Source organism: Eptatretus burgeri, chromosome 4, assembly GCF_056783735.1.
Source record: "Eptatretus burgeri isolate ZD-2024b chromosome 4, Ebu_testis_v1, whole genome shotgun sequence".
NCBI classification, from domain to species: Eukaryota; Metazoa; Chordata; class Myxini; order Myxiniformes; family Myxinidae; genus Eptatretus; species Eptatretus burgeri.
In genome coordinates, this window is record NC_140964.1 from 139,200,453 (window position 1) to 139,225,378 (window position 24,926).

At 47.1% G+C, this 24,926-nt stretch overlaps 1 protein-coding gene across 1 annotated transcript in view; it reads left to right on the forward strand.

Annotated features, from left to right (window-relative positions):
- The first annotated feature begins 200 nt into the window (after nt 1–200).
- Nucleotides 201–24,926, forward strand: part of LOC147029236 (uncharacterized) — a 72,878-nt gene continuing 48,152 nt past the window's right edge. The window contains exons 1-2 of the mRNA XM_085876589.1: nt 201–337; nt 21,643–22,075. Of these exons, the coding sequence (XP_085732715.1) occupies nt 21,655–22,075 (421 nt within the window). The 5' untranslated portion in view covers nt 201–337; nt 21,643–21,654. The remainder of the gene's footprint in view (nt 338–21,642; nt 22,076–24,926) is intronic.

Sequence of the window (24,926 nt, forward strand, 5' to 3'; positions counted from 1 at the left end):
ATGAGTGATGAATGATGTGCGTTAAGTGGTTGCATTTTTTCCACACGAGTCAGAAGAACCCTCGATTCGGTGGAGCAGTTTTAAAATTCGTGAAAGAAACGGGGCGAGCAATATAAGCCTCCAGTATCCATATCCGAGTTGTTCAGCTGCGTGGCGTATATAGAGCCTCGCTACTCTCAAAAGGCCATTAAAAATGAAAAGAAGAATACGAAGGAGGAAGTAGAATAATGTGAGTTACCCGGAAGTACGAAGAAGAATTTCCGGGTTGATGTTCCTGTGAACCTTGCTCACTCCAACCCAGGTCCTCGTGGTCGGGGAGGAACTGATGTGAAAAACGGTAATTTAAATATAAAATAATTTTCTGTTCCTTCATGACGGAAATGAAGGGAAGTTAAAGGAGTTTTTATTCAATGTTTGTTGAGGTCTTTGGTTGTTGATTTAATGAGGTGATTTTCACTCGTTTTGTTTTATTAATCATCATCACGAAACTTCCAACAACGAGGATTAAAACCTCATTCTTCTTTTAACTACAAAACTACCTTTCAGGACCCGCTCCCGCCACGCTCCCTCTCTCTGCCACGCTCCTTCCAGCCCCGCCCCACTCTCCGCCCCACCCAGTCTCACTCCCCGCACCGTCGCCCCACTCCCCGTCCCCCCCTGCCCCGCTGACTCGCCCCACTCCCTGCCCCCCTGCCCCGCTCACTCTCCCCGCCCCGCTCACTCTCCCCGCCACACTCCCTGCACCCTCGCCTCACTCCCCACCCCCTGCCCCGCTGACTCTCCCCGCCATGCTCCTCCCAGTCCCGCCCCACTCTCTCCGCCCCCACCCCATCCCACTACCCCACCCCACCCAGTCCCACTTCCTGCCCCCCTGCTCCCTCTCCCCACCCCGTCCCACTCCCCCCCCCCGCTACCACACCCCTCCCCTCCCTACCACACCCCCTCCCCTCCCTCCTCTCCATGGCAGCTCAAGATAAACCAGACACTTTTCTGGTCCAAATATATTGTCCTCAGACCGAGTGGCAGTTTTGCGCTGTATGAACCCACAGATGAGTCACTCAGGATAGCCGTTACCCCGGAGAATGGTATTAATGCGCTCAATTTCAGCAGCAAGTAGACAGGGTGAACATAATATGGACTCGGCAAAGCCGAGAAACGAACGCAGAATGCTTCTTACATTCGCTTCTTAAATACATGAGATTAAACGGTCTTTTTGCTATGAAAAAATAAATATTACCTTCACAACAACAACTACACCGCCTAAAGCAGGATCTCATCTGCAAAAATAAATATTACCTCAACATTACCTTCACAACAACAACTACACTGCTTAGAACAGGATCTCATCTGCAAAAATAAATATTACCTCAAAATTGCCTTCACATTAACAACTACACCACCTGGAACAGGATCTCATCTTTAAAAAAAAATTAATATTACCTCAACATTACCTTCACAACAACTACACCACCAAGAACAGGATCTCATCTAAAAAAAAAATTAATATTACCTCAACATTACCTTCATAACGACTCCGCCGAGAACAGGATCTCATCTGAAAAAAAAAAAAAAAATTCCTCAACATTACCTTCACAACAACAACCACACCACCAAGAACAGGATCTCATCTAAAAAAATAAATATTACCTCAACATTACCTTCACAAGAACAACTACACCGCCTCGAACAGGATCTCATCTAAAAAAATTAATATTACCTCAACATTACCTTCACAACAACAACTGCACCACCAAGAACAGGATCTCATCTAAAAAAATTAATATTACTTCAACATTACCTTCACAACAACAACTACACCGCCTCGAACAGGATCTCATCTAAAAAAATTAATATTACCTCAACATTACCTTCACAACAACAACTGCACCACCAAGAACAGGATCTCATCTAAAAAAAAATTAATATTACTTCAACATTACCTTCACAACAACAACTACACCGCCTAGAACAGGATCTCATCTAAAAAAAAATAATATTATCTCAACATTACCTTCACAACAACAACTGCACCACCAAGAACAGGATCTCATCTAAAAAAAATTAATATTACCTCAACATTACCTTCACAACAACAACTACACCGCCGAGAACAGGATCTCATCTAAAAAAATTAATATTACCTCAACATTACCTTCACAACAACTACACCGCCGAGAACAGGATCTCATCAAAAAAAAAATTAATATTACCTCAACATTACCTTCACAACAACAACTGCACCACCAAGAACAGGATCTCATCTAAAAAAATTAATATTACTTCAACATTACCTTCACAACAACAACTACACCGCCTAGAACAGGATCTCATCTAAAAAAAAAATATTACCTCAACATTACCTTCACAACAACAACTACACCACCAAGAACAGGATCTCATCTGAAAAAATAAATATTACCTCAACATTACCTTCACAATAACAACTACACCACCTAGAACAGGATCTCATCAAAAAAAAAAATTAATATTACCTCAACATTACCTTTACAACGACACCGCCGAGAACAGGATCTCATCTGAAAAAAAAAAATTCCTCAACATTACCTTCACAACAACAACCACACCACCTAGAACAGGATCTCATCTGAAAAAAGAAATATTACCTCAACATTACCTTCACAACAACCACATCACCAAGAACAGGATCTCATCTAAAAAAATAAATATTACCTCAACATTACCTTCACAACAACAACTACACCGCCTAGAACAGGATCTCATCTAAAAAAATTAATATTACCTCAACATGACCTTCACAACAACAACTGCACCACCAAGAACAGGATCTCATCTAAAAAAATTAATATTACCTCAACATTACCTTCACAACAACAACTGCACCACCAAGAACAGGATCTCATCTAAAAAAATTAATATTACTTCAACATTACCTTCACACCAACAACTACACCGCCTAGAACAGGATCTCATCTAAAAAAATTAATATTACCTCAACATTACCTTCACAATGACAACTACACCGCCAAGAACAGGATCTCATCTAAAAAAAAAATTAATATTACCTCAACATTACCTTCACAAAACAATATACCGCCAAGAACAGGAAGGATCTCATCTAAAAAAATAAATATTACCTCAACATTACCTTCACAACGACAACGACACCGCCGAGAACAGGATCTCATCTGAAAAAAAAAATATTACCTCAACATTACCTTCACAACAACAACTACACCACCTAGAACAGGTTCTCATCTGAAAAAATAAATATTACCTCAACATGACCTTCACAATAACAACTACACCACCTAGAACAGGATCTCATCTAAAAAAAATGAATATTACCTCAACATTACCTTCACAACAACTACACCACCAAGAACAGGATCTCATCAAAAAAAAAATTAATATTACCTCAACATTACCTTTACAACGACACCGCCGAGAACAGGATCTCATCTGAAAAAAAAAAATTCCTCAACATTACCTTCACAACAACAACCACACCACCTAGAACAGGATCTCATCTGAAAAAAGAAATATTACCTCAACATTACCTTCACAACAACCACACCACCAAGAACAGGATCTCATCTAAAAAAATAAATATTACCTCAACATTACCTTCACAACAACAACTACACCGCCTAGAACAGGATCTCATATAAAAAAATTAATATTACCTCAACATTACCTTCACAACAACAACTGCACCACCAAGAACAGGATCTCATCTAAAAAAAATTAATATTACTTCAACATTACCTTCACACCAACAACTACACCGCCTAGAACAGGATCTCATCTAAAAAAAAAATTAATATTACCTCAACATTACCTTCACAACAACAACTACACCGCCGAGAACAGGATCTCATCTGAAAAAAAAAAAAATATTACCTCAACATTACCTTCACAACAACAACACCGCCGAGAACAGGATCTCATCTGAAAAAAAAATATTACCTCAACATTACCTTCACAACAACAACTACACCACCTAGAACAGGATCTCATCTGAAAAAATAAATATTACCTCAACATGACCTTCACAATAACAACTACACCACCTAGAACAGGATCTCATCTAAAAAAAATGAATATTACCTCAACATTACCTTCACAACAACTACACCACCAAGAACAGGATCTCATCAAAAAAAAAAATTAATATTACCTCAACATTACCTTTACAACGACACCGCCGAGAACAGGATCTCATCTGAAAAAAAAAAAAAATTCCTCAACATTACCTTCACAACAACAACCACACCACCTAGAACAGGATCTCATCTGAAAAAAGAAATATTACCTCAACATTACCTTCACAACAACCACACCACCAAGAACAGGATCTCATCTAAAAAAATAAATATTACCTCAACATTACCTTCACAACAACTACACCGCCTAGAACAGGATCTCATCTAAAAAAATTATTACCTCAACATTACCTTCACAACAACAACTACACCACCAAGAACAGGATCTCATCTGAAAAAATAAATATTACCTCAACATTACCTTCACAATAACAACTACACCACCTAGAACAGGATCTCATCAAAAAAAAAAATTAATATTACTTCAACATTACCTTTACAACGACACCGCCGAGAACAGGATCTCATCTGAAAAAAAAAAAATTCCTCAACATTACCTTCACAACAACACCTACACCACCTAGAACAGGATCTCATCTGAAAAAAGAAATATTACCTCAACATTACCTTCACAACAACCACATCACCAAGAACAGGATCTCATCTAAAAAAATAAATATTACCTCAACATTACCTTCACAACAACAACTACACCGCCTAGAACAGGATCTCATCTAAAAAAATTAATATTACCTCAACATGACCTTCACAACAACAACTGCACCACCAAGAACAGGATCTCATCTAAAAAAATTAATATTACCTCAACATTACCTTCACAACAACAACTGCACCACCAAGAACAGGATCTCATCTAAAAAAATTAATATTACTTCAACATTACCTTCACACCAACAACTACACCGCCTAGAACAGGATCTCATCTAAAAAAAAATAATATTATCTCAACATTACCTTCACAACAACAACTGCACCACCAAGAACAGGATCTCATCTAAAAAAAAATTAATATTACCTCAACATTACCTTCACAACAACAACTACACCGCCGAGAACAGGATTTCATCTAAAAAAATTAATATTACCTCAACATTACCTTCACAACAACAACACCGCCGAGAACAGGATCTCATCAAAAAAAAAATTAATATTACCTCAACATTACCTTTACAACGACACCGCCGAGAACAGGATCTCATCTGAAAAAAAAAAATTCCTCAACATTACCTTCACAACAACAACCACACCACCTAGAACAGGATCTCATCTGAAAAAAGAAATATTACCTCAACATTACCTTCACAACAACCACACCACCAAGAACAGGATCTCATCTAAAAAAATAAATATTACCTCAACATTATCCCTCACAACAACAACTACACCGCCTAGAACAGGATCTCATATAAAAAAATTAATATTACCTCAACATTACCTTCACAACAACAACTGCACCACCAAGAACAGGATCTCATCTAAAAAAAATTAATATTACCTCAACATTACCTTCACAACAACAACTACACCGCCTAGAACAGGATCTCATCTAAAAAAAAATTAATATTACCTCAACATTTCCTTCACAACAACAACTACACCGCCGAGAACAGGATCTCATCTGAAAAAAAAAAAAATATTACCTCAACATTACCTTCACAACAACAACACCGCCGAGAACAGGATCTCATCTGAAAAAAAAATATTACCTCAACATTACCTTCACAACAACAACTACACCACCTAGAACAGGATCTCATCTGAAAAAATAAATATTACCTCAACATGACCTTCACAATAACAACTACACCGCCTAGAACAGGATCTCATCTAAAAAAAAAATGAATATTACCTCAACATTACCTTCACAACAACTACACCACCAAGAACAGGATCTCATCAAAAAAAAAAATTAATATTACCTCAACATTACCTTTACAACGACACCGCCGAGAACAGGATCTCATCTGAAAAAAAAAAAAATATTACCTCAACATTACCTTCACAACAACAACACCGCCGAGAACAGGATCTCATCTGAAAAAAAAATATTACCTCAACATTACCTTCACAACAACAACTACACCACCTAGAACAGGATCTCATCTGAAAAAATAAATATTACCTCAACATGACCTTCACAATAACAACTACACCACCTAGAACAGGATCTCATCTAAAAAAATGAATATTACCTCAACATTACCTTCACAACAACTACACCACCAAGAACAGGATCTCATCAAAAAAATTAATATTACCTCAACATTACCTTTACAACGACACCGCCGAGAACAGGATCTCATCTGAAAAAAAAATTCCTCAACATTACCTTCACAACAACAACCACACCACCTAGAACAGGATCTCATCTAAACAAATAAATATTACCTCAACATGATACCTCAACAACAACTACACCACCGAGAACAGGATCTCATCTGAAAAAATAAATATTACCTCAACATTACCTTCACAACAACAACTACACGGTCTAGAACAGGTTCTCATCTAAAAAAATTATTATTACCTCAACATTACCTTCACAACAACAACTGCAACAACCCAGAACAAGATCTCATCTGAACACTTAAATATTACCTTAACATTACCTTCACAACAACTACACTGCCTAGAACAGGATCTCATCTAAAAAAAATTAATATTACCTCAACATTACCTTCACAACAACAACTACACCGCCGAGAACAGGATCTCATTTGAAAAAAAATAAAATTTCCTCAACATTACCTTCACAACAACAACTACACTGTACTGCTTAGAACAGGATCTCATCTAAAAAAAAATTAATATTACCTCAACATTACCTTCACAACAACTACACCGCCGAGAACAGGATCTCATCCAAAAAAATAAATATTACCTCAACATGACCTTCACAATAACAACTACACCGCCTAGAACAGGATCTCATCTAAAAAAAAATGAATATTACCTCAACATTACCTTCACAACAACTACACCACCAAGAACAGGATCTCATCAAAAAAAAAAATTAATATTACCTCAACATTACCTTTACAACGACACCGCCGAGAACAGGATCTCATCTGAAAAAAAAAAAAAATTCCTCAACATTACCTTCACAACAACAACCACACCACCTAGAACAGGATCTCATCTGAAAAAAGAAATATTACCTCAACATTACCTTCACAACAACCACACCACCAAGAACAGGATCTCATCTAAAAAAATAAATATTACCTCAACATTACCTTCACAACAACTACACCGCCTAGAACAGGATCTCATCTAAAAAAATTATTACCTCAACATTACCTTCACAACAACAACTGCACCACCAAGAACAGGATCTCATCTAAAAAAATTAATATTACCTCAACATTACCTTCACAACGACAACTACACCGCCTAGAACAGGATCTCATCTGAAAAAAAAATACTTGAAGCGAACATAGAATTCTTCTTACATTCACTTCTGACTTTACCTATAACTTGTTCACAACTGTATACACAATTTCCGGTTACTTCGGCCTGGATTCGGGATCAGCGATCAAATAACGTAAATCACGATAAAAAATTATTTTCTGCTGATGCGGGAGATATCTTTATTAAAATCAGTGGAGGAAATATACACCATGTCTGATATTATTTGGGTCTTTCATGTCTCCGACGATGCCTTTATCTCGAGGCATGCATCATTCCCCATGACAAAAACCGGAAACAAAAAAAAAAAAACGGAAGCAAAAGGGTCATAGCCAACGACACAGATTCCAAATTGCCAGGGTATTGTGTTGTTTTTGTTGTTTCCTATTCTCTCATGTGCACGCATGAAGTAATATTCACAAGATAGAAATAAAACCCAATCATGTTTATACACCGCACAGCGTTCAAAAACAACCGGAAGCAAAAGGGTCATAGCCAACGACCCGGATTCTAAATTGCCAGGGGTATTGTGTTGTTGTTGTTGTTGTTGTTTCCTATTCTCTCATGTGCACGTGTTCAGTATGAAGCTCACTGCGTTCACTATGACCCACGCTGTGTTAACAAGGGTATTCATGAGGGCAACGTTGTAGCGTGTTGAGTTGGTGTCCCACCGTGTTTACTGCCCAGTGAAGGTAGCCTTGCGATTTGTCGTCGAGAATCCATCCTCTGTCTTCTTGACGAACACGTCTAGAAAGGAAAGTGCATTTGACCGCTCGGTCTCGCACGTAAACTTTAATGCAGGACAGAGCATCGACACGTACGGAGAGCATCGAGACGTACGAAGAAGTCACTGCAGGCGGAAGGAGTATTGAAAATTGCAAACGTGTAGGTAGTCCACATGTCGGAAGTATACCGTAGGTCTAACGTTCATGTCATGGAGCACTTCTCGTGACGCTGACAAAAATATTTGCGAGCGGTGGAGCCAATGGTGATCCCATCGCTCCTCCGTCTACTTGCGTATACTTGTCATTGAAGCTGTTGAACTCCACTGCTCATGTTGCCTCATTTATGAGTTCCACAAAGACGGCTTCAGAGATACAGGGTGGTTCAACGTTGCTATGAAACGACGATGCCGTACATATATCGATGGTTTCTTGGAGAGGAACGTTCGTGAACATGCTGGATATGTCAAAGGAGCACGTACGGTCACAGTATTCTAGTCCCGCTCCAACTCGTGCTTGGTTTTAGCAACCTTGATTGCATACTCGGAGAATTCCTCGAGATCAGGTTGCAAGAATTAACTCAACCACTTGGAGAGTTTATGCTGAGCAGAACCAACCATAGATAGTATCGGACGTAGTGGGACGCCGCCTTTATGTATTTTGGGTCATCCGTACATCCGAGGACGCTGTGAATCATGTGGACGGATCCGCTCACATACATCACGTGGGAGTTCTTTGCTTTTACACAATTGCAGTTAACGTGTTTGCAATTTCCGTTCAAGCGCACCTGTGCGGTCGCAATGAGCCACATTGCCTAGTAATTTGAACTTTGTTTCGTTGTTCAGAACTCCAAGCATCTTTCCATGTAATCACATTTGTTCATAACGACAACTCCGGGCCCTTCATCAGGTTTACAGATAAGTCTGGGCTGGTCCTCAGGCCTCGAATAGCACCCACATAATCACGTTCCACATGGAAGTCAGATGTATCGTTCATACACACACATATATATATATATATATATATATATATATATATATATATATATATATATATATATATATATATATATATATATATATATATATTGTTGTGGTTACCAAATTCGCAAACCACCATTCAGGTCCCTTCGGTGAGGTATCTCGGTAAGTATATGTGTAGTTAGGCCCAAACCCGTTGTCTAGAGGGAATACATGTCATTTATGCGTGCTGCGACTCTTCAGGATAGCCGTTTTTCTTTTACTATCTTTATTTTGGACCAACCGCCATTGTTACCACCACCAACCACAACATCAACCACCCACCGCGGAGCCGCTTCACGTCACACCTCGCAACCGTCGCATCGCCACCGTTCTTGCGCCGCTTGTGGGTACCGGTGTTGGACTCGTGCAGGGCGCGCGCCGAACAGCGTGTACAAAACCACGGATTTTCAGCTCCAAAAACGGATCAAAAACGACACACGCCCACTTTTGTTCCGTCCAATCGGTGAGCGAGGGGCGATTTGGCCCCGCCTCCAGGGCGTTGGAGGGCGGTCGCTATATGCAAATTTATGGATCAAAATGCATTCACGCCCACTTTTTCTCGGGCCAATGGGGAGCGAGGTGAAAGGTCGAAGGCAGGGGGTCAAAGATGAGAGAGCGAAGCCACGGGGCTTATATAAGCGACCGCGTTCGTCAGTCAAGAGGGAGTTAAGACTTCGCAGTCGGTGGAGTTGGGAAGAAGAAGCAAGAAGGAGTTGGTCGTCGTCGTGTGCGTTGGAGTCGGAGCGAAGGGGACGGAGCTGTGGAGAGGCGGCGAGGGCAGACGAGGGGGTGCTCGCGTCGTGCCGGGAGCTGCACACCAGGGAGGCCGACGGCGCGACCTGGTCGAGGTGGAGACGCTCGTCGCGGGACTCGAGGCAGAGTAGAAATCCTCCTTTCCCCGAGCATCAGCAACCCCCTCCTGTTTCCCCCCGCGCTGAGATAGTGCGACCAAGGGGGCCCCTTTCCCACCCCCTACCAGACACTGCCCGCGAGGCCCGCGGAGTTGAGGCACCATCGCCGCTCCGCGTCTCATCACCAGACGGGTAGGCCCGACCCGGTCTCGGCCTCAGGCCCGCCTCATCCTTGAGGGTGTTCTTTTTCTTGGTTTTGGGTATGTGTTGTCGGCGCCGTCTGTGAAGTAAAATTGTATAAGTGTTGCCGTGTGCTCGCGTAGTCGGTATTAGATCTGCATTGTCGCATTTGCTTTTTGTGTAAAATTGCATTGTGTTTCTTTTTGTCTTCCTCTTTTCTATGTGCTTTTGGTGGAATTGAATATGTGTGCTTTCCGTTCATCGCGAATAAATGTGCTTTGTGTTGAACTGTTTCCCGCTTCGCTTCGTCATTTCTTTCATTGAATCCTCATCTTGCTTCACGTAAAGGGTTGGTAGTGGGCTGAATACGCCCGATAATTAATCGAACCGTCGAGGTCGACGAATAACACCGCTCGGTTATCCCGATAGTACGGAACGGGTCGCTTAAGTGGCCCGTGTCCGAAGTCGACCTGCGGCGAGGTGCGATCGCCCGGTCTACCCTCCGTGTGGGTACTTAGGTAGGTCGAATTTGGCGAGCAACCCTATCCCACGCGGGGGCCGATTGGCTCGATCGCGGTGAGACCGAAAGGTCCACCCGTGACTGGTTCCCGGCGTTAGTCCGAGAGGGTCACGACTGGATTGGCCGTCCGGTGGGCGACGTGCCGCGATTCGAGTAACGTGGCCGTCAGCACGCCGGCGGGCGCGAATCCGTAACAATATATATATATATATATATATATATATATATATATATATATATATATATATATATATATATATATATATATATATATATATATATATATATATATATATATATCCTGGTGTTGGTGCAGTGGTTAGGGCAGCGGCTTAGGATCCAAAACGTCCTGAGTTCAAGCCACGTTGAGCCACTGAATTAATACACCAGGAGGTTGACTCAGCCTGTCATCCTTCCAAGGTCGGCGAAATGAGCACCAGTTTACTGGGCCGGTGTATACCCCGGTTAAAATAGGTGTACCATATCCCTGTGTCGTAAGAGGCGACCAGGGTTGCGTCAGGAAGGGCATCCGGCGTAAAACATGTGCCAAATCACTATGCGGATCATACGGATGATCCGCTGTGGCGACCCCTAACGGGAGCAGCCGAAATAAGAAGATATATATATATATATATATATATATATATATATATATATATATATATTTATATATATATATATATATATATTGTTGTGAATTCTGACCCGTCCGGCGTGCGATCGGCCACGTAACTCAAATTGCGACACGTCGCCCACCGGAACGGACAATTCAGTCGTGACCCTCTTGGAACTACCGCCAAGGAGCGAGCCACGGGTGGGGGTTTAACCTCACCACAACCCAGTCCGCATTCTACCCGCGCGATATAGGGTGAATCGCCGAATGTTGATATACCTAAGTACCCGCACGAGTAGTATACCGAGGAGTTGTACCACGCCGCAAGTTGACTCCGGACACGAACCGCTTAAGTGGCTCGTTCCGTGCTGCAGGGATAACCGAGCGGAGTTATCAATCGACCTCGACGGTTCAGATTATTTACCGGGTGTTTTAAACCCACTATCAATCCCTTACGTGATGCAAGACGGAGCTTTCAATAAGGGGAGAAAAAGGATGCAACGAAACGGGAAACAGTTCACACAATGCACATTTATTTCACACGCACAAGCACGTATTCACCGCCATACAGTAATGCAAGGACACAAAATGCAATGAAAGCAAAAGCACTACTACCGACTATAATTATTTACAACACTTAAAGAATTATACTTGTCGGACGGCGCCACAGCATTCATTCAAAAGCAAAGGAAACGAAAGCCACCTTCACAGGCAAGGAGGCAGACAGGTCCGTGGACCAAATGTGCGCAGAGCCTGGAGGAGCGGCCAGGTCCACGAGACCGAAAAGGTCTTATCCGCGTCCTCGTGACGCGCTGGCGGGCAAGCCGCAATGTCCGCGCAGCTGCGCCCTAACTCCGTGCCCCTGGCGTGGTCGGTGAGCCCTCTCCGGCGTGCTCCGTGCCAGCACGGTTGGGTCAGCACCACGGTTATGGTGGGGAAGGAACGGGGCCACTGGCACTATCTCAGCGCGGATGGGGGGGGGGAAATTGTTCATGCTCAGGGTCGAGCGAGGGGAATGGCTGGCTGGCTTGGTCGCTTGTGAGAACGAAGGTGGGTTGATTCCACGACGAGACGAGCCCAGTGACCAGCGACTAGACGACACCACACTCCAACTCTCCAACCTCGACGACGACCTCCGTCTTCACTCGACCCGAACCGCACGCGTCGCCTTGTGCTCGAGTCTTTATAGACTGGAGGAGGAGCCTGTATGCAGATTTTAGGATCAAAACGTCATTGGAGGCGGGGCCACGCCACCCTCTGTTCAGCCATTGGTGTGGCAAAAAGGGGCGTGAGCCTCTTTTGATCCGAATTCTCTCCCGTGAAGAATCCACATTCATCGCGCTTGGAAGCGGGGCCATACCGCCCGACGCTCGCCCATTGGACGGAGAAAAAGGGGCGTGAACCCTTCCTGATCCGAATTTCTCCCTGAGAGGAACGCATTCGTACCCGCGGCTCGACGCGTTCGGCATCAATTATAATTATCGTACGGGCCCTGGACAGCACGACGTTTGATGTTGACTGGTGGTGTGGTCAATGGTTGTAGAAGGAGATAGGCGAAGGCGGTGGGGGATTTGCTGTGGTGGTTTGGTGGTTGGCGGGCGTCGTTTGGGAATGGCGGTGAAGCGATGTTTGCCGGATGGAGTTGTGGAGGTAAAAAGGCAAGGGTGGTGTTTGAGTTGTTGGTGGCTTAATGGTCCAAAATAACAATAGAGAAAGAAAAATGGCTAACTCAAAGCATCGCAGCCCGGATGAATCGCACATATCCCCTCTACACAACGGGTTTGGGCTAACTCCACATGAACTTACCGATATATCTCACCTGAGGACCCTTTATGGTGTAATGCGAATTTCCACAACCGTAACAATATATATTTTTAGAAGAGGAAGCTTCCAACCAAAAGTAAAAACGAGACAAACTCTGCTAATTTGAGCAAAAAAGCGAGAGCAGATCCGCTCTCAGGGAACGTTCCGCCGGCCTCATCAGGCACATAGACCCCCGAGCCTCGACACGTGTCCGGTTTTTATTTCGATACGACCGCTCATTTCCGGTCACGTGCTGGTGCTCGAGGTCAAATGGAGGAGTGCTTTTTTATCTTACAAAATCAAAAACAAACGTCAAATCACATCATCGAAGGGGTGCTTGGATCTTTTTTGTTTGTTTTGTTTTTACTAACACGTGATCTGGTGTTGTATGTGTGTGAGTGAGCACGTGTGTGCGATTGTTTTTGTGTTTGCAAGGCACGAACACGGCTGGTTTCGTGTCCGGGTTGAGCATGATGAGGTGTTGGTTGTGCGAGTGTTGGGGTTCTCGTTGGATGTTGTGCACGGGATTGAGTGCTGTTTGATGTTCAACTTATCCAGCTGTTTGCACCATCCAATTTTCTCTATTTTCATCAGAGGTGTGTATTGTGTGTGTTTGTCCACCGTTGACTTTGATGGGACCGGTGTCCGAGACATGACATCCAACAAACGATGCAGGTTGATTTTGGAAGTGTGGCATATGAAGAGCCGGGGGGTCGTCTAACGTGTGTGTGTGTGTCCGTGTCCGTGTCCGTGTCCATAACTCCAGCCTTATGACATTGTTTACAAATATTCCTTCTGTGTTCCTATCTTTGTGAATTCTGCAACATATTTAAAGTCCACTTTCTGCCAAACTTTGAGAGTATTTGCAGAAGATTCAGGAAGTTAAATGACAAGTAAATTATTTTTTCTTCCATCCCTTTCAGCCATCCCCTCTGTGGCACTATTTGAACGATCTTCATCCTGCTACGAGAATGTTCCTGAAAGCTCACCTCCAGTGAGGGATGTGATATGATGTTCAGATTTGGCATGCTGTGCTTGGTTTAGCAAGTGTGCTTTTGTTACATTCAGCATATATTTACCCCAACCTTTTCTCTCAAGACCCTGCAAACCCCTATGACCCCAAAGACACATTATACCATTTGGAACACTGACACCCCTCGGACCCTTTCCATCCATTTTCTCCCTTTCGAACCATGAAGACTGCAAAACTCCTTTCCACTCTTTAGACCTTCACACCTTTAATCGCTTGTAGACCCCTTTGACATGACCAACATGGCGGTCGAATGATATCTTTCACGGGTGGAAGGAATGTTACACACAAACGTATGGATGAACCAGCATATTATTATGCACATGGATGTAGCGTGTCAAATTCCAAAATCATCATATTTAACAGCAAAGATATCGAAGCAGCGGTCTGTTGTTACACACCACCCAGGTTCAAATTTTTATCCGATTGAAAAAAATTGTAATTTTTCCGCAGGTTTGGATTAATTTGAAACAGCTTTTATTTAATTTTATTTTTTCCTCTCCAAGGAGCGTTTCTGTGTTTCAGGATGGGCCAGACAGACAGACAGCATTAGCCTATTATTACACAGATATAGTGGGGCCAAGGCCGGATTTAGGGGCAGGCGAACAAGTTGACTGCCTGTTGGTGCCAAGCTTTGGATGAGCCTGCCACGAAGATGTAACGGGAATTCACAAGGATATTTGGTCCACAATGCCTGTGCTGCACCGACACCACCATTCAGATTAAATTAATATGTCAAGCCAATGAGTCAATTTAATAGGGAGTGTGGGGGGAGTGGGGATGAGAAAAGTGCGGCAAGTACAGGGTACCCACCTGACCAATCCCTGCCATTGCCACTGCCCTCACCGCTGCCTGCCCATGCCACCACTCCCCTCACCGCCACCTGCCCTTGCCACCACCTGTCCTCACCGACGCCTGTCCACGCCACCCCCCTCACCGCCTTCTCTCACCACCCCCCTCACCGCCGCCTGCCCTCGCCACACCCCTCACCGCCGCCTCCCCTCTCTACCCCCTCACCGCCACCTCCCCTCACCACCGCCTCTCCTCGCCACCCCCTCACCGCCGCCTGCCCTCGCCACACCCCTCACCGCCGCCTCCCCTCTCTACCCCTCACCGCCACCTCCCCTCACCACCGCCTCGCCTCCCCCCTCACCGCCGCCTGCCCTCGCCACCTCCCCTCACCGCCACCTGCCCTCGCCACCTTGCCCTCAACGCCGCCTGCCCTAGCCACCTCCCCCTCAACGCCGCCTCCCCTCGCCACCTCCCTCACCGCCGCCTCCCTCGCCACCTCCCCCTCACCGCCGCCTGCCCTCGCCACCTCCCCCTCACCGCCGCCTGCCCTCGCCACCTCCCCCTCACCGCCGCCTGCCCTCGCCACCTCCCCTCACCGCCTGCCCTCGCCACCTCCCCCTCACCGCCTGCCCTCGCCACCCCCTCCTCACCACCGCCTGCCCTCGCCACCCCTCCTCACCGCCGCCTTCCCTCGCCACCCCCCTCACCGCCGCCTGCCCTCGCCACCTCCCCCTCACCCTCACCGCCACCTGCCCTCGCCACCCCTCCTCACCGCCGCCTTCCCTCGCCATCCCCTCCTCACCGCCGCCTTCCCTCGCCATCCCCTCCTCACCGCCGCCTTCCTCGCCATCCCCTCCTCACCGCCGCCTTCCCTCGCCATCCCCTCCTCACCGCCGCCTTCCCTCGCCACCCCTCCTCACCGCCACCTTCCCTCGCCACCCTCCTCACCGCCGCCTTTCCTCGCCACCCCTCCTCACCGCCGCCTTCCCTCGCCACCCCTCCTCACCGCCGCCTTCCCTCGCCACCCCCTCACCGCCGCCTTCCCTCGCCACCCCCCTCACCGCCGCCTTCACTCGCCACCCCCTCACCGCCGCCTGCCCTCACTACCGCCACCTGCTCTCGCCACCCCCTCACCGCCACCTGCCCTTGCCACCACTCCCCTCACCACCACCTGTCCTCACCGACGCCTGTCCACGCCACCCCCTCACCGCCTTCTCTCAACACCTCCCCTCACCGCCGCCTGCCCTCGCCACACCCCTCACCGCCACCTCTCCTCTCCACCCCCTCACCACCGCCTCTCCTCGCCACCCCCCTCACCGCCGCCTGCCCTCGCCACCTCCCCTCACCGCCACCTGCCCTCGCCACCTTGCCCTCAACGCCGCCTGCCCTCGCCACCTTGCCCTCAACACCGCCTGCCCTCGCCACCTCCCCCTCAACGCCGCCTCCCTCGCCACCTCCCTCTCAACGCCGCCTCCCTCAACGCCACCTCCCTCAACGCCACCTTCCACTCACCGCCGCCTGACCTCGCCACCCCCTCACCGCCACCTTTCCTCACCACCGCCGCCTTCCCTCGCCACCCCCTCCTCACCGCCGCCTTCCCTCGCCATCCCCTCCTCACCGCCGCCTTCCCTCGCCATCCCCTCCTCACCGCCGCCTTCCCTCGCCATCCCCTCCTCACCGCCGCCTTCCTCGCCACCCCCTCACCGCCGCCTGCCCTCACTACCGCCGCCTGCTCTCGCCACCCCCTCACCGCTGCCTGCCCTCACCACCCCCCTCACTGCCGCCTACCCTCGCCGTCGCCCCTCACCGCTGCCTGCCCTCGCCACCCCCTCCCCTCACCGTCGCCTGCCCTCGTCATTGCCGCCTGCCCTTGCCATCGCCCCTCACAACCGCCTGCTCTCGCCATCCCCTTCCCTCACCACCGCCAGCCCTCGCCACCCCCTCCTCACCTCCACCTGCCCTCGCCACCCTCCCTCACCACCGCCTGCCCTCCCCTCACCGTCGCCTGGCCTCGCCACCCCATCACCGCTGCCTGTCGTCGCCCCCCCTCACCGCCACCTGCCCTCGCCACCACCCGTCGCTGCCGCCGCTTGCACTCGCCACCACACGTCTCCGCTGCCACCTGCACTCGCCACCGCCTGCACTCGCCACCACCCGCCACCGCCCCCACCTGCACTCGCCACCACCCGCCGCCGCCCCACCTGCACTTGCCACCACCCGCCGCCGCCCCACCTGCACTTGCCACCACCCGCCGCCGCCCACACCTGCACTTGCCACCACCCGCCGCCGCCCCACCTGCACTCGCTACCACCCGCCGCCGCCCCCACCTGCACTCACCACCACCCGCCGCCGCCCCCACCTGCACTCACCACCACCCGCCGCCGCCCCACCTGCACTCGCTACCACCTGCCGCCGCCCCCGCCATCACCCACCGCCGCCCCACCTGCACTCGCCACCACCCGCCGCCACCCCCACCTGCACACTCCACCACCCGCCGCCCCCACCTGCACACTCCACCACCCGCCGCCGCCCCCACCTGCACTCGCCACCACCCGTCGCCGCCCCCACCTGCACTCGCCACCACCCGCCGCCGCCCCCACCTGCACTCGGCCACCGGCCACCACCGCCCCCACCTGTACTCGCCGCCGCCTGCACTCGCCGTCAAACAAACAGAGAGGGGGCTCCGAAGAAGACTTGCATGTGGCGTCATTTCATGTTGAGCCGGCCCTGGATGAGGCAGTTGCAAATTGGTGGCATTCAGCCTCACACTAGAAAGGCAAATTCATCAATTCATTCAACGGAAGCATGCGCCACAGTGCAGTTGTGTATCCACTTTCCGCCAGTACTCCAGGGGCCTCCATCTGGCCATCCCCCAGGCGGATGCGTGGCCCATCCCCATCTCTCAGGGATAGGGCATTCCAGGCACCCTCCCGAAGGGAGCACCTCAGGTTAACCCGAGGAAACTCGGGTGGATGACACCTCAGCACCACCTCAACACACACGATAGTGTGTTTTCAGAGTGAAGTGTTTTGTGGTGGCCGGAGTGCAAATCCTGCCACCAACCTCCTCGGAAAGGTAAGTAACTTCAGGAGAACGTCTGCAGACGCAGTTGGCACCAGATATGGATAGCCGTTGGCTCACAAGGAGCTCCTCTGCCCTTTGGCAGGTTTTCTTTAATCCTGCTGGGTGTCCATGAAAGGGAAATGAGGAAGAATAAAAAGGAATAAGAGGTTCTTCCCAACCATGGCTTTTCTGTTTGTTTTGTGCAACCATGGTGTTATTGTTGATGCATGCCTTTTTGAGTCTGATGAAATGCTTATCAATGAAACAATTATTACAGAGCAAGTGGAGGAGGAGGAGGAGGAGGAGGAGGAGGAGGAGAAGAGATGAGGAGAGAGGGGGGGGGGAGAGTGCAATTTCATTTTTGGTTCTTTCATTTTGTTTGCAGTGGCTGCTGGTTGCATCATTACTGCAAGTGTGGCTGTGCCACTGACACAGTGCCCCTTATAAATTTGTGAAGAAATTTGGAATTTGCAAGTGTGGCAGTGAGAGCTCGCCCACTTTTCAAGAAAGATGGCATGGGATTTTTAACGTCCACCAACTCATGCTGTGAGGGGATGCCCAGTTGAACGTTCATCCGAAGAACGGCACACATATTGATCTCTTTCAGGTCAGGTCAGGTATGGGAGCATGCGCCAGAGCAGTGTGTCGCTGCCTCCACTTTCCGCCGGTACTCCAGGGGCCAACGTCTGGCCATCCCCCAGACAGATGCCTGGGCCATCCCCATCTCCTTGAGATTCCGATCAACCTGCTGCAACCATGAGGCACGTGGTTAGCCTATTGGCCTCCTCCACACACGAGGCTCCCTCGCTGAGAGAATCTGGTGAGCAGGATCAGTGTTAGGTAAACGAGCCATGTCCATATAGCCGCAGCTGACGCTCAGTCTATGCAGGTAACAAATCTCATTTGAGTCGCTCTCATCATCCGCTCGTTGGACACAAAGTCTGACCAGCGATAGCCAAGGATTCTCCGAAGAGACCGCGTACCAAAGGAATTAAGTGTCCATCTCAGATACCTGGTCAGAGTCCAAGTCACATCCACAGGGCAAGACTGGAAGCATCAAGGACCTGAAGACTCAGACTTTCATCCTCCCGCACAGGTACCCGCAGCGCCACACCCCATGATCCAGTGAGTCCATGACTCCCCAGGTCCGACCCAGATGTCTGTTGACCTCTGACTCACAGCCAGCAGAGACATGAATATCACTGCCAAGTTAAGTGAATCTCTCCACAACCTCAACATCCTCACCACAAACAGGTACAGACAGGACAGCAGCATCCAAGATATCATTGAAATCCTGGATCTTAGTTTTGACCCAGGAAACCCATAATCGCAACGGCTCCGACCCCTCATCCAGCACCTCAAGGGCCCCCAAACGGATATCTAAAGTCTCCGAAAAGATGACTGCATAATCTGCAAAATCAAGGTCAAATATTCCCAAATGATGCACCACAGCTTGATCTCTGACATCCTCCCTAGAATCCAGGCCATACAAGTGCTGAAAAGTGTGGGGGCAGTGCATACCCCTGATGAACTCCAGTAACAACTGGAAATAAGTCAGAGATGGTACCACCACATCTCACAGCACTCTCAGTTCCAGAGTAGAGTTCAGACATCAGATCGATCAGTTTTGGTGGCATCGCATGAAGACCAAGAATCCTGCAGAGGGCAGTTCACGTACAGTTTTACGCCTCAGCTCCCTGAACAGCTCAGCTCTGACATTCACCCTGGCCCTGCGACTCTGGTCAATGGTATCCAGTGTCCCTTGAGACAAAATTCTTCTTTGCCTTACGGTGAGTTCCAATACATCCACCAGCAACATCAAGGACGGTGGTCTCAAAGGCACTCCACAACTCTTCAGGATCTCCCAAAGCAGGCTGACCCCCCCCCCCCAAATCTCCACTCGACTTGTTCGCAAACTCCTCAGCTACCCTCTCATCCTTGAGCTTGCCAACATCCAGCCGAGGCTGGTCTGGTAACATTTTCCTCGATTTCAGGTGCAACTTAAGAGTTGCTACAACAAGCCGCTCATCAGTATTGAGGAACTGAGCACTCTGGAAGACCCTGCAGTTCTGGATCATCCTCCAGCGACCATCAACGAGCACATGGTCAATCTCCTTTGCCACACCGCCAGCGTTGGAATACCAAGTCCAGCGATGAGCTTGTGGGTGCTGAAACCATGAACCGGCCACCCTAAGTCCATGACTTCTTGCAAAGTCAAGGAACTTAGTGCTGTTCTGGTTCACAGTTACAGACCCATAGGGACCAACACACCTCTCAACCATCCCTATCAGTTCGTCGATGCATTGAAATCCTCCAAGACTAGAAGTGTCTCTCGCCTGGGGCACTGATCAATCACAGACTCGACCATGCCATAGAATGCGTCCTTCATGGTGAGATCACTCACCTCAGTCGGAGCATAAACAGAGACCAGGGAAATGACACTCAAGGAGTGACAAATCCTTCGTCTCATACGCTCGTTGACCGGTATTACCTCAGTTGTCATTGTAGTAAGCTTATTTGACACAGCTACAGCAACTCCTTGGGCATGGTAAGCATCAGAGTGACCAGACCAATAGTAGGTGTAACCACCCACCATGATCTCGCCGTAATCCGATCTCCAAACCTCAGAGAGTGCTGCAATACCGATCTCCAAACGCTTGAGCTCAAATGATAACAGAGACAGTTGATCATCCTCTCTTCGGGAAAGGACATTCCAGGCACCCACCCGAAGGGACCGCCTCAGGTTAACCCAAGGAGACCGCCGTCTGGTGGACGACACCTCAGCACGACTCCGACACACTCTCCTACGATCTGACCCGGGAATGTTACCCCGTGGTTTCCCTCCCATCCTCAAAGATTGGAGGTCCCGAAGGCTTTGCCCCAATCCCGTCATCCGGTGAGCTGCCCTGCGAGGGGAAGCTGCAAGGAGGTACTCCCACAGAGGGGGTTTTCAGATTATTATTTTTTTCGTTTATTATCTGACTTATTATGCTTCGAGAATGTTTTGCGGAATGAAGGGTTTTACAGTGGCCGGAATGCAAATCCTGCCACCAACCTCCAAATAAGAAGTAACCCAACTGCAGGAGGTTGTCCGCAGACACAGTTGGGCACGAGATATGGATGGCTGTTGGCTCACAAGGAGCTCCTCCACCCTTTGACAGGTTTTGTTTTTAATCCTGCTGGGTGTCCATATCCAAACACCCTCCTCACCAGAAAACCTGGTGGGGGAGAGGGTTTAGTTGCTGATAACCCGACCAGGGAACAGTTAAGTACAGGTTTACATGATACCTGCAGCAAGTCACAAATCTGATTTGGCCTGACCTGATCCCTTTCCCTCTTTGGGAAACTCCACAGTGACAGTGTATTGCTGCATTGGGATTCAAACCCTTGCTGGACAACTCAGGGCCAAGTATACCCACATGGGGTGAACAAACTGGCTGTACGCCCCCACATTGATTGGATAAAATACAGAGTAAAGAAAATAACATGTACAACCTTTCGTTTATTAACATTAGCATTGTGTCCCTGGCAGGTCATCGGTGAAATGGACAACTTCTTGGAATGGCTCCAATCGCAAGGTCTGAGAGCAGAAACAGCCCAAGCAGTGATCAATGTACTTGGAATTGAGAATCAGAAGGTTCTTCGAGCTTGTACAGACTCCGATTCAATGCGAACAGAGCTCCTCTCTCTCACCAAAGAGAAATTTAAATTTGCAATGTACGCTGACTTCTGTAAATTTGTGAAATCTTTTTTGAAGCTGCAGGTTGTCCAGCTTGCAGGATCTTCTCTGTTGGGAAGTCTTTTCGTCAACTTGGAGAATGTTATTCAAGAACTTTCCAGTTTCTGCCAAAAGTTTGTTGGATTCCAAAATGTGCAGCTGGAAAATATTCCTGGTTTCCAGGGAATCGGTTTGAGTGATGTCTGCAACCTCCACTGTCAGGATGATGGATTAACACCCAAGTCTGGTATGTCACTATTATATACACGAGAATGTCAAGAAACACCATGATGTTCAACCATGAATGTGTTTTTTCTTGTAACTTGTGAAATCACTTTTGGAACAATTTTGTGTTGCTGAAGATGTTTGAATTCTTGATATACAAAGTCAATGTGTTTTTTCTTCTGAATCACATTACATTCCAAAGTGTTCCATGTTTAACAGCACATTTAAGTTATCCACATGAAGGAAGTAGTTTGTTTACCCCTCGTGTCGGTATGGACAGTGTGAGGGACATCCTATGGGAGAAAGGATTCTGTTAAACAGATAATGTGAGGTGTAAGCTGCAGCATGGATTGAGAGACCTGTCGGAATGGAGCAGAGGCCTCAGATGTTTGAGGTACACAATGAGGGATGGGGAGAAGGTGTTGGGAGGGTGCAGGTCTGTGGGTGGATGTGGGCATTGCAGGGGCAAGGTTTGAGGAAGGCTTTGAGGGGGTGAGGTAAATGTCTGTGGTTGGAGTTGGTCACGTGCATGGGAAGCATTTAGGTGGTGGGTGTGGGGGAAAGCATTGAGAGGGCAGGGTGAGGATGGATGCAGAAAGAGGGGACATGAAGTGAATGGATGCTGATTCCAAATTCCCAAATTGGACAATGGAGATATTCTTCAGAAGAAGAAGAGAAATAGATGTTGGTGAAGGTGGGGTACTCTTCATGGAAAAATAAGGAAGGTGTAGCATTTCGAAATGCTTTTAAAGGAAGAAGTATTTTTATTCAATTAAGAGTTTGAAATGGTTGAGAAAAGTGGGGGGGGGGGGGAAATAATCGAGAACAAAAAGTACAGGAAGGAGGAATTTGAAGTCGATTGAGATTTCTGTGGAGTGGAATTATATTTTTCTTTTGAATTGAGCAGAATAAATTTGATAATTTTGAGGTTGAAGTGAAATATTTGAAAAATAAAGAATCAAAACAAGGAATACGGAGACGAGAGAGACAATTTTACAGTATCCAGTTGGAGTAGGCCATGATCAACACACACAAAAAACGAATTCGACAAATTCAGCACAAGAGGGTTCGAATTAACACAGACAACACATGACTTTTGATATGATGTAATCCGCCCCAGAGTGTTTGGCACGCATCCACAGAAATCTCTTGTGACAACAGTCATCAGGTGTCCTGGACATATATCATGCCTGCCAAATAAAGATTGTTTCATGAAACGCCTCAACAAGTTTTTAAAGAAGACAAATATACTTGAAAATGTATGACAATAAAAGACTATTTGAATTGCGGTTTAGCATGAGCAACGGCAGGTTAAACGTGTCTGGTGAGTCAAACAGTGTCACTGAAAACATACACACAGCACGTGTGCAAAATACCTCTTTAGCATTCGTACATCATTTCACAAGGGTTGCGTTTTTGACGGGATATTTAAAAAAAAAGCAACGCATGGACGAAAATATAACAGAAAAATACAAATAATCCGGTTTGGAAAACTTGGCTTTCATGAGTTAGATGCAGCATCTGGGAGTGACAAGTTCAATCAACAAGTGTAAAAATCCCCGAAACCGAAGTCAACGTGAATGGTCGCACAATTATTAAAGATTAAAAACGATTAAAGACATTTCTTGATGGATGCAATAAAGGCGAATTAAGAGAAAGGAGAGAAGAAACGCTGCAACAGTTGGATTTTTTAGGCAAGGTATGAATGAAAGGTCAAATTGAGAGCAGTCTGTTGAAATAGAAGAGTAGTGCATTATGATACTTTAATGAGTACCACACGTGTGAAAGAGGAAGATGAAGCATAAGAGATCGTTATTATTATTATTATTGTTCGAGAGAGTTTTCATCAGATTATGTAATGGAAAGGTTGCAGAAAAAAAAAAAAAAATCGGGAGGTGAATGGTGAATTTGGATCAGTAAACACAGAGGGTGGAAACGGATCACGTGGTAATGGAGAAGTGCTTGGCTATCGGAGGTGTGTAGTCAAAAGTGAATTTATTTATTTTAAATAAGGATTGCGTAACGTTCGGAAATGGGAAGGTTGAAATATAATCGTGGAGGTGTATGGTGAATTTGGAACTGCAAACGCAGTGAAGCTGCTGGGTCGATGAAAAGTGTCAGGAAGAGGGTGCAGAGAGACACGTGGTTCAATGAGGTGTGTAGATCGAAAGGATACAAAGAAGATTTTGAAGAATGGGTAAGATTCGAGAACGGAGGGTTGTAGGAAGAAATCGTGAAGGTAATGGCGAGAGTGGGTCAGCTCAAGTAGAATAAAGATGGTGTGCCAGAAGAAGAAGAAGAAGAAGAAGAAGAAGAAGAAGAAGAAGGATCAGGACTCATGGGTATGCAGGGAGAAAGGTAGTTTTTTTATTTTGGATTTAAGACAAGAAACAGAGCGTTTAGTTGGGAGGGATGGGGGTGTTGGGCAAATGGGGAAAATAGGAATTGAAGGTAATAGGGAGAGAATACAAATAAAAATGATCGTACACCAATGGGGGAAGGATGGGGAGGTCTCAAGGAACCCGGTAAGACAAGGTCGACGAAAACTCACAAAATAGCACGATTTTTGAAATAAAACTGAACTAGGAACACACAGAAACATGCAGGTGAGAAAATAAACACTTAAAACAGGATAGATAATGACCAGAAATTTTACCATGAGAAAGTCAGCAAAGACCTTTGAGAGAACCTGCCGTTGCTCCAAACCCAGAACCGGAAGTGCTCGTGCTATTTACATCCAATATAAATATTTGATTCTGGGTTCAAGTGCAAACCCTTGTGCTTCCATCCTGGTGAACGCCTCTGATACATGCCTCACCACCTCCTCTCCCACACGCACCATAATCTCCAAGGAACTCGGCTGTTCACTTCTG